Genomic DNA, 9,505 nt, shown 5'->3' on the forward strand with positions numbered 1-9,505 from the left:
TTTCAATTTTAGAAAAAAGTTTCTATTTTAAAATTTTACTTTTTAATAGACGATTCTCTCTACCTCCTTTCCAGTATTAGGAAAAGGGTGAGGGCTGTCTTACGTTAGAAGGAAAGCAGACGGCGTTTTATACCAAAAAAAGAATCTGTGAATAATGGAGCAGTAGAAATGTGGTATTTCTAAGGTCAGATTAAAGTAATAAATTTCGAAATTTGCTTCTTATCGCGAAATGCATTCTTTCAGTTCTTTTTTCATTATACGCTTCTTAGTTGAATTTTATTTTGAATGTCTTTTATGGAAAAAAATCAATGAAATAAAGAAAAAGGCAAGTCTTCTTTACTACTGTATAATGTTCTTTCCTAATCTATAATTTTTAATCTATAATTTTCACTTTTAAAAGAAATTAAACATTCTTGGAATTTTATCAACAATCTTTTCCGGAAGTAAATTTTTATTAGTTATTGTGTTATATACACACATACTTATAGCAAACCATTTTGTTTTTAAAAGTAATAAAGATTAATTTTCAAAATGAAATGAGATTAGCCAATCGAAATTTCTTCATGGTATCAGAAATTAATCTGCAACGTTTTAGAAAACCAAGTAACTAAACAATAATACTTGACTATGAAAATAATAATATTTAATTTAATCATGCTAATCAATTAGCAAAATGATAAATTAATTCGCAAATTTTTAAAATCCGTTATTTTTTAATGTGGTCTCTCGGAATCACTTTTGGAGTCAATTCTCATAGAATCTCATAGAGTCACGGTACAAGAAAATAAAGAAAAAATAGGTGAGAAAAGAGACGTAAGTTTTCACGTGACAAAAAGCGTGACGTAACCAGCTTAACTGGCGCATAACAGTAATCCCAAGAGAAGCTACTGAAATATAGCGGATTCGTATCTTTCAAACGGTAGAAATGAACGGTAGGAGTTGTATTTGATAAAAAAAATATGCGGTGGACACATCGATGAATTGGTAGTTGAGGAAAGTGGGGGTTAAGGGCTACAAATGTCCTGTTCATGAATGTTCGAGGGGAAAACTGTGCCATGATTGGCTGAGCAAAATGAGAAGAGAGGGTAACTGCCCCTTCACTGATATATGTATGGGACCTAGAATTCTTTCAGAGTTCTTCTGAACACTCAGCTGAAGCTTATTGCTCCTCGAATTCGTCGTTTTCGATCATTTGTAAGGTCGTAGTCTACCTGTAGTACATTCTAATAGAGATACCTGTTGTAAAAAGACGATTTTAATGGATATTCGATTATTATCGCTATATGACTTAACCAGAGGAATAAACAACAGCTTAGGCTTTTTCGCATCCGCGTTTCACGAGTCTGTTTGTGAGATATCAGCAACTTTCTGATCGCTTCCATATTAGCGAGATAGTATAAAAAAGAACAAATTAGCAAATAATAACTATTCCAAGATACGTGACGGTTTTTAACAATATTAATTTGTGAGTGTGACCTGTGAAAGAAGAAATAAAATGCTACCGGAAAAATAGGTGCCGGACAACAACAAGGTTCATTACTGATAAACGTGATCGGCTGACTGTAAAACAAGGTACAATGTAATATCGCTAGAATATCACTTAATCTTGATTAAAACTTGCTTTAAACAAATATTCTGACATATATGTATTATACTTTTTTACTGTTTCCTGTACATTACACATAAAAATTATAAATAGAATTCTGTCCCGAATCTTATCAGGAATTGATTGTTTAAAATGAGTGAAAGTTTACATCGTAATATAACTATTTCTATACATTAATTCCGTCTCTCTATACGTTAATCTCTATATATTAATCCCGTTCATCATCTAAAACATATCTAAAATTTATCCGCGCGACTTTTGCCCAAATCTTTTTTTGTTTGTTTTATCTTTTACTTTATTTGTAAAAGAGATTTGAAGAAAGGAATATATCAAGATAAATTATTTATACATCTCTGAATGCTGTTGCAAATGTTTAATATTAAAGCATGTTTCATTTTTATATTTCTTGGTAAGAAGCCATTCTTTATTTTGGAAACAATTAAAATTATCCAATTATAGTGTTTTTCCTCCACTCGAAGTCTTCGATTTATTTAATATTATAAATTTATTAATTTTTCATTCACTCTATATATAAATATTGCTTTGCGATTTTTCCTCGTCTGTCCTATTCCGCAATTGAAATTTCCAGTATATCGTCGCTTTGTCGTATGTTTTTCTATTTATTGTTATGATCTTGAGAAGTATGTCTCGTTTGGAATTTGAAAATACCATCATTTTGACCTTTAGTACTGTTCATTTGAAATTTTAGGGCTAGAAATCGAAATCATTAAGAAAAATGTTTGTTTATTTAATGATTCATTGACTTTCAAACTACAATATTATAGTGTGTACTCCTTTAATGAGATGTAAATATTTTTTTTTCTTATAAATGGGGAAAAATATTTCTTGATAAATAATGGCATTTATCAGATTAAATATTTTAACCACAGAATCATATTATGAGCTTCCAAGCATGCTCTGATTCATTATTAAATTAAATAATAATAAATTTTCAATGATTAGAAATTATTACAATTATTACAATTATTACAATCATTGCAATGATTACAAATTCAAGTATTATTATAAATATTTTCAATATTTGAGTATATATTTGAATATATAATCATGAAAATCATTTTAGAAAATATCACAAGAAGCAATATTTGGTTTCATGAGTGAACATACGATTATTAATTTCATTCTTACGTTATACATGTTCGCATTTCCAACTAAATGTTTATTTTCATTCAAAGTAAAAGCAACGTTACAAAATAAGAGAAATTACAGTATTAAAATCACATCAAAATCTTCATACATAAATTAAATCGTACATGTTGTAGAATTTCTATAGATTCATTTTATAAAATGATTCAGAGTCGAATCTTCATAGCTGGTTTTTTATAAAAAGCCTTTTCGTAAAAAGGCTCATTTTGCAAAAAATTTGTAATATACAGAGATAAGCTGTAATAAAAAAAGAAACTAAACGTTTTTATTTTAATTAGTTCTTATTTTTTAGATCACAGTTACATAAAAGCCTCTTTCGTTTATAAAATTTTTCTTAGAGAGAGAATCGACGGGACTCTCTCGCGATTTGCAGTGATATTAATAATTATCTTAAGAAATTATTAATTATTAACTTAATTATTAATTATTGAATTAATTGAAATAATTATTAAATTAATTATATTAACGAGTAAATTTTTTGTAGAAATAATAAAAAATAAAATATTTTGCAAAAATAAAAAAAATAATTTTACATTTAAAGGATAATCACATATGAATGTGTCTCAGTCAAAGAGAACATCTCATTTTACGATGATATAAAATACAATTACTAATCTTGTCATCAAACTCGCGAACATTGATTCGTGTTTTCTTTAAGAGAAAAGCTGTATCTATTTAATATATGTTTGTCATTCTTGAGCTCTTTTCAGTTTTCCGCTCGTATACATCCAAAAAGAGATTATTTTGCTAAAAACCATTTAGAATGAACTATCAAATTTCCTTTATAGCTTTTAACACCAGAGTTAATCCAGAATAGACTTGCTATGAAGAAGAGTTCTAGAGTAACAGCAGGGAGACTTTGTTCACGCGCTTTCTAAAAACATATCATTTACTATTCAAGTCAAACAATTCAATTCGAACAATGAGTTGACCAATGTCTTTAAAAGATAGTGTCATAAATCTCTACATGTTTAGAAATATAACAACATGCGACAAAATAAGCATTAAGAAAATTGATAAAACCATGAAGAAACTTAAGTTTGTAAATATTCCTTCTTAATGAAGTAAAAAAGTATTTCAACAGCAACAAATGTTCTATTGTTCTTCTATTTCAGATAATAAAATATATATATATATATATATATATATATATATATATATATATATATATATTCTACTATAATTTAATGAATATAATTCAATCGCATATTGTTGTTAAAATATTTTAAATAATTAAAAAAAATATATATAATATTTTAACAATTTGCGATTGAGTTATATTCATTAAATTATAATTTATTAAAAAGCCAAAGAGAAAAAAAATTATCTGAGAATAAAAAATGAAGCTATAATAAATAAACAATAGATAATCATGTTTAGATGAATGAAAATTTATTCTGTAATATTGATTATGTTTGTTTTAGTCATTTTATAAAATAATTATGTTAAATAAAAAATATAATTTTTTTAAACTAAACTCCGTTGTGCGTGAGGTCTTACGTGATAATCATTTTATCTTCAGATTTTACCACTGAAAATAGTAAAAAAAATAAAATAATATAAAATCATAATTCGCAATGCGTTATAAATGAATGATGGCAGATTGCCGAGAAGCAGCACTGCCATTCGTTCGCTTTAGATGATAGAAACGTGATGAGTAATCGTGCAACCCCTCTCCGATTAAACTTTATCTCTCTCTTTCCGTCTCTCTAAATCTCCACGCCATTGCGTACTGTATCCTTCTCATTGGACCCTTCCCCCTTTATAGACAACAAAATGTCGGCATGAATACGATGGAAGTCGTATTGATATCGAGCTCGTATTTTCGAAGCTTAAGTATGAAACATTTCCTTCTATCTTTGCGCATCTACTTCATGTTTTTCCTTTTTTTTATTTATTTATGCTTTACAGCATGTTATTATACACAAACAAGGATGCAATTTTTGAAAAGTAATTGTTTGAAGAATTACAGAATATAGAGAATTAAATTTGATTCTAGTAAACAAATATATATTTGCTCTAATATAAATTCAATTCTATATTCTAAACTTTAATATTTTATATATAATATAGCACCCTACATCTTAAAATCTCTCAAAAGTTTAAGGAACGCCAGAGTATAAAATCCGGTTGTCATTCGAATATACGAAAATATAAGTTAATTTTGGAATTTTCGCAATAATTTTAGGAAAGATATGTAGATTCTGCATATAATATAATATATACTATGTACTTCGCTATACTTGAAATATAATGTTAGATATTTTTGTGAATATATTCACTTATTTTATATATGTATATATAAGTATTCAAAAATGCATATATTATAATATATTGTAATATTGATATTAATAGAATATATCCATATACATTTTTGTATATTACATATTTATCAGATAAGAAAGAAATTTTTAGAAGAGAAATTATCGTCTAATAAATTTACATGGTAAAGAAAAAACAAGATATATGTGTAATAAAACAGAGAATGAAGGTGAAAAGTTTACAATTTAGTTGTTTTATAAATTTTTTAATTCAAATATACTTGTATCCCTTGACAATTGAATTATTTGATTTTGTATCAAACTTTCTCGAATTTTAATTCATTTATCTTTTAATAAAAAAATTTTATATCATTACAGAGAGAGAAGATGACGGAAAAGCATGGGTACGATGATTCTGGCATTGGCTGTTCGCCTCAGAGTATCAAATTGGACGGTGAACGAAATGAAACGCCATCCCTTCCAAATTACTTTCAACAATCGCCTACGACTGAACCAACAAATCTGAATTACTCTGAATTGATCAAAACCGAAACAGAAGCTTTCCGAAAGCGTGGAGACGTTGATCATGTGTTTACAGGTTCTGTGAAATGTGAATTGTGTGACTTTAAGCCCACGAGATTGTAAGTATATTACAATTAATCTTTCAATTATCAATATTCTTTCAATTATTAATATACATATAAAGTATTGGAGATGACAAAATACATAAAATAAATTTTTGATAAAGTATAAATAATGTATATGACATATATATAAATATATATTTCTACACTATGTTTGTGATCGATAGATAGAATAAAATCGATGCATTTTTTTTAAACTTTATATTTAAATTTATTATATCTGCAACATGTGATTATAATTACACTCAATGTACAATTTATCTCAGCTAGTTCTCGCGATATATAATTTATCATCATTATATATTATCCTTTACTAAAACTCGAAAAATTGTATAGTTTTTTCAAATTGTACATCGATATATAATTTATCGCACATACACACACACACACACACACACACACACACACACACACACACACACACACATCATCATTATTTAACAAAATTCAAAGACGATTCACACATCTTTTCCAAATCGTATATTTTTATAGATTTCAATATTACCACCATATAATCGTGCATTGCAAAAGAACGAGCGATTCAGAATCCGAAATCGATCCAGCGCTGGCGCTGAATACCGAGTCTCTCTACAACGAAGATAATTTTCCTGAAGAAATTCGAAGCAAGAAGAAGAAACGACGTAAAAACATCAAACCAAAAAGATGCAAACTTCGTGACTGCGACTTCGTAACGACAGAGGGATCCGATGTAACAGAAATGAAAAAGGAGCTTTGGATGCACATGCGTAAGAATCACAAGTACCCTCTCGCTTGCCGTCTTTGTCCTTTTGTTACCGAACCCAAACATCATATGGTTTACCATTGGCTCGGTGATCACACCAAACTCAGACCATTTAAATGCGAGGAAGCTAACTGTTCGTATAGTTGTGTGGCCAAGTCAATGTTAAACAGTCATGTGGTACGCCATTGGAACGTTCATCAGTACAATTGCAAGGATTGTCCTTTTAAAGCCAGATTACTTCATGCGATGAAGAAGCATATGAGAGAGAAAAATCATACTCATGTGCTGGTACTGAACGAGGATGGCACGCAGAATGAAACGGCCGTTATCGATGTATACAGTAAAAAACGTGGACCCAGACGAAATACTGTCGCTAAAAATCATGACAAATCGGATCAAAGTGATCTTAACCAGTCGAGTTCATCAACAGCTTCTCCAGAACCACAAGTCTCTTTAGAACCGCTAGTCTCTCATTCTCAGGCTCAACAACAGCAACAATCAGTTGAGTTTGATAATAATATTAACAGCAATGACAATCAGTCAAATTTTTCAACGATACATTCAATGGCGTTGAAAATGCTACACAATCTGAATAATCTTATATCAGACACAATCCTCAATTGGAAAAACAATCAAAATCCGACTTGTTGGAATTATCTCACCTACATGTTTAAGCATATATTCGGCGAAAACGTGATATCTTACATGAACATAGAAATGATCAATGATCCGCAGGATCGTTTGGATTATTTGTTTTTTATGCAAAAAACAGTAAACTTCTACATCGATAACCTAAGTAAGATTGACCGTAACAATTTCGAAATAATTAACAATTCTGGAGCTGGGCCTAGCAACGATAAAATCGATGTTAACCATACCCACAAACTCGCGATATTCGATGGATTGGAATATCAGCTAGAAACACAGAATATCTCTACAATAGGCCGTGCTAATCTTGAAACACCTAACAGCGAAGTTGGTCCTATCGATTACAAAAAATATATTAATCCAACCTCGACATCCAACAAACGGAAAGCTGAATCGAAAGAGCTGGATAATGTAGCTATGACTAGCAATAATTATTTCAATCTAACTAATAATAATGAAACAGGTTCTTCTAATAAAATTTCTGACGAAATTTCAACATCCGAGAAACTAGAGTCTCAGCCACAAATGCAAAGCGATAAGATTCTAAATCAACCATTGAGTATCAGTAAATTCAAGATTACCGGTGCTACTAAACGTAAAAGTAAAACACAGATACGTTTCGTAGTGGAAGAGAATACGGAACGAAATAAAATTGCATCTTTCGAGTCTCCGAATAGTGAATACGATTTACAAAAGGAAAGCCAGATTAATGTTACAGTAAACAATGTAAATTTAAACAACTGCAAGTACTGCGACCTTACATTCGGAAACAAGTTTATGCATGTTATGCATATGCAATTTCATACCATTAATGAACCATATACGTGCAACGCATGCGGCGCAAAATGCGCTGACAGCTTAACTTTTAATAGTCATCTTATTTATGGAAAACATTAAAATACAGGTGTAATATTAAGGAATGTCAACATTATTTATTGTGCGCTATTACTACTATTATATTATTACTTCTTCCTATTACATAGGAAGAAAAGAATTGAGATATGAAAACTGTTATAAAAATATTATGACAATTAATTACTACTAGTAATAGAACTAAAAAATTAATATGCTTTATATATATATAGACGCAATTTAGCATCACAAGCTAAAAAAATATGACGGACAAATATTGAAACCACTACCATGATCATTATCGCGGATATATTTTCAGTTAATTATAATAATTTTTCAGTATTAATTATAATAAATTATAGTTATTTTTATAATAAATTAGAACACAGTTAAGTTTCGCAGTCATATGGAAAAGAATCAAGATAAGTAATAGTTTCAATATTTGGAAAAAATAATAAAATTTAATAAAAATGAGGATTGAGTCTCTCTTATAAATTCTTATTTTTCTTTTGCAAATAATACATAACTATTGTTTCTTAATTTAATTTTTTCAGTATTATTTATAATACTGCACTCAATTTAACATTCCTCAAAATTACATGACTTTTTCGTATATTATAAAGTTAAAATTATCTTTATTTATTTTTTCTTCCTTTCATGTAATATGGATAACTATGCATATGAATCCGATGCAGCAAATTAATAATTTTTCCAAAAACGTTTATACAAATCTTATATAAGTTTTTCATAATCGGTAATAATAATATTATTGTATAATATTAAATACATTTTTATGCGTTGCATCACTTTTTTAAATTATTTTTTATTTTCATTTTGCCTTTTCTCACAGTTTTATATTCTTTTCTATCTTTTCAGTAATAATATTAATAAAAATTAGAACAAAATTTTTAAAAATAGCTATATAAATTCTTTAAAAAAGTATCTAAATTTTTTCTTTAAAATGATTTCTTTAAAATAATCTATTATATATTGCAAAATGAATAAAAAAATACATATCATAGAGAATTTGAATGTAACTTGTTTTAATAGCAAACTATTTTTTTTTTAAATAAGTTTAAACAGATTCGGTATGCAAGTTTTGGCTTGTGGCAACATTATCTTCTCTTGTCAAATTAATGCTATTCTTTATTATTTTAATGATTTTGTAATATATATATATATATAACACATTGTCATATTTGAAAGAATAAAAATATTATTCTTTACGAAATGGCAAAATAAAAATAGCAGTCTAAAACATTAATTATTGCATATATAATACTAATTTTCTGTTATAATATATAAAAATGTTGTCACACCTACAGAACATTGGATTTGTTTCATCTTATTTTTAAAAAAGATAGCATGATTTTTTTATTATTATACAATGATACAGCATAAACTTTGTTATGAGAGATTTTGAGAAACTTATTCTATAAAATATATAATTAATTATGCATTTTAATTCAGAATTTATATAAACGTTTTTTGGAAAACTTATTGAAAAATTTATCGACATGCATGTGTACATATTAATTATATACCAAAGAATTAGAATTATATATATGTATATATATATATATAT

The 9,505-nt window shown here is 27.9% G+C and overlaps 1 protein-coding gene across 1 annotated transcript; it reads left to right on the forward strand.

Annotated features, from left to right (window-relative positions):
• Positions 1-755: 755 nt before the first annotated feature.
• On the forward strand, positions 756-8,421 carry LOC145976008 (uncharacterized). Its single transcript, XM_083106835.1, has 3 exons — positions 756-1,572; positions 5,413-5,675; positions 6,171-8,421. The coding sequence occupies exons 2-3, from the start codon at positions 5,422-5,424 to the stop codon at positions 7,963-7,965; spliced, it is 2,049 nt and encodes a 682-aa protein (XP_082962961.1). The 5' UTR covers positions 756-1,572; positions 5,413-5,421; the 3' UTR covers positions 7,966-8,421.
• Positions 8,422-9,505: the final 1,084 nt, after the last annotated feature.

This window comes from Camponotus vicinus, unplaced genomic scaffold, assembly GCF_025532165.1.
Source record: "Camponotus vicinus isolate PSW18456_S1 unplaced genomic scaffold, iyCamVici1.0 SCAF_8, whole genome shotgun sequence".
Taxonomy (NCBI): Eukaryota; Metazoa; Arthropoda; class Insecta; order Hymenoptera; family Formicidae; genus Camponotus; species Camponotus vicinus.

Bases quoted from the DNA above. Each gene is read 5' to 3' on its own strand.
- LOC145976008 (XM_083106835.1), top strand. From the start codon at position 5,422: ATGACGGAAAAGCATGGGTACGATGATTCTGGCATTGGCTGTTCGCCT. The intron at 5,676-6,170 runs GTAAGTATATTA...ATATTTTTATAG, and splicing joins GACTTTAAGCCCACGAGATT to ATTTCAATATTACCACCATA.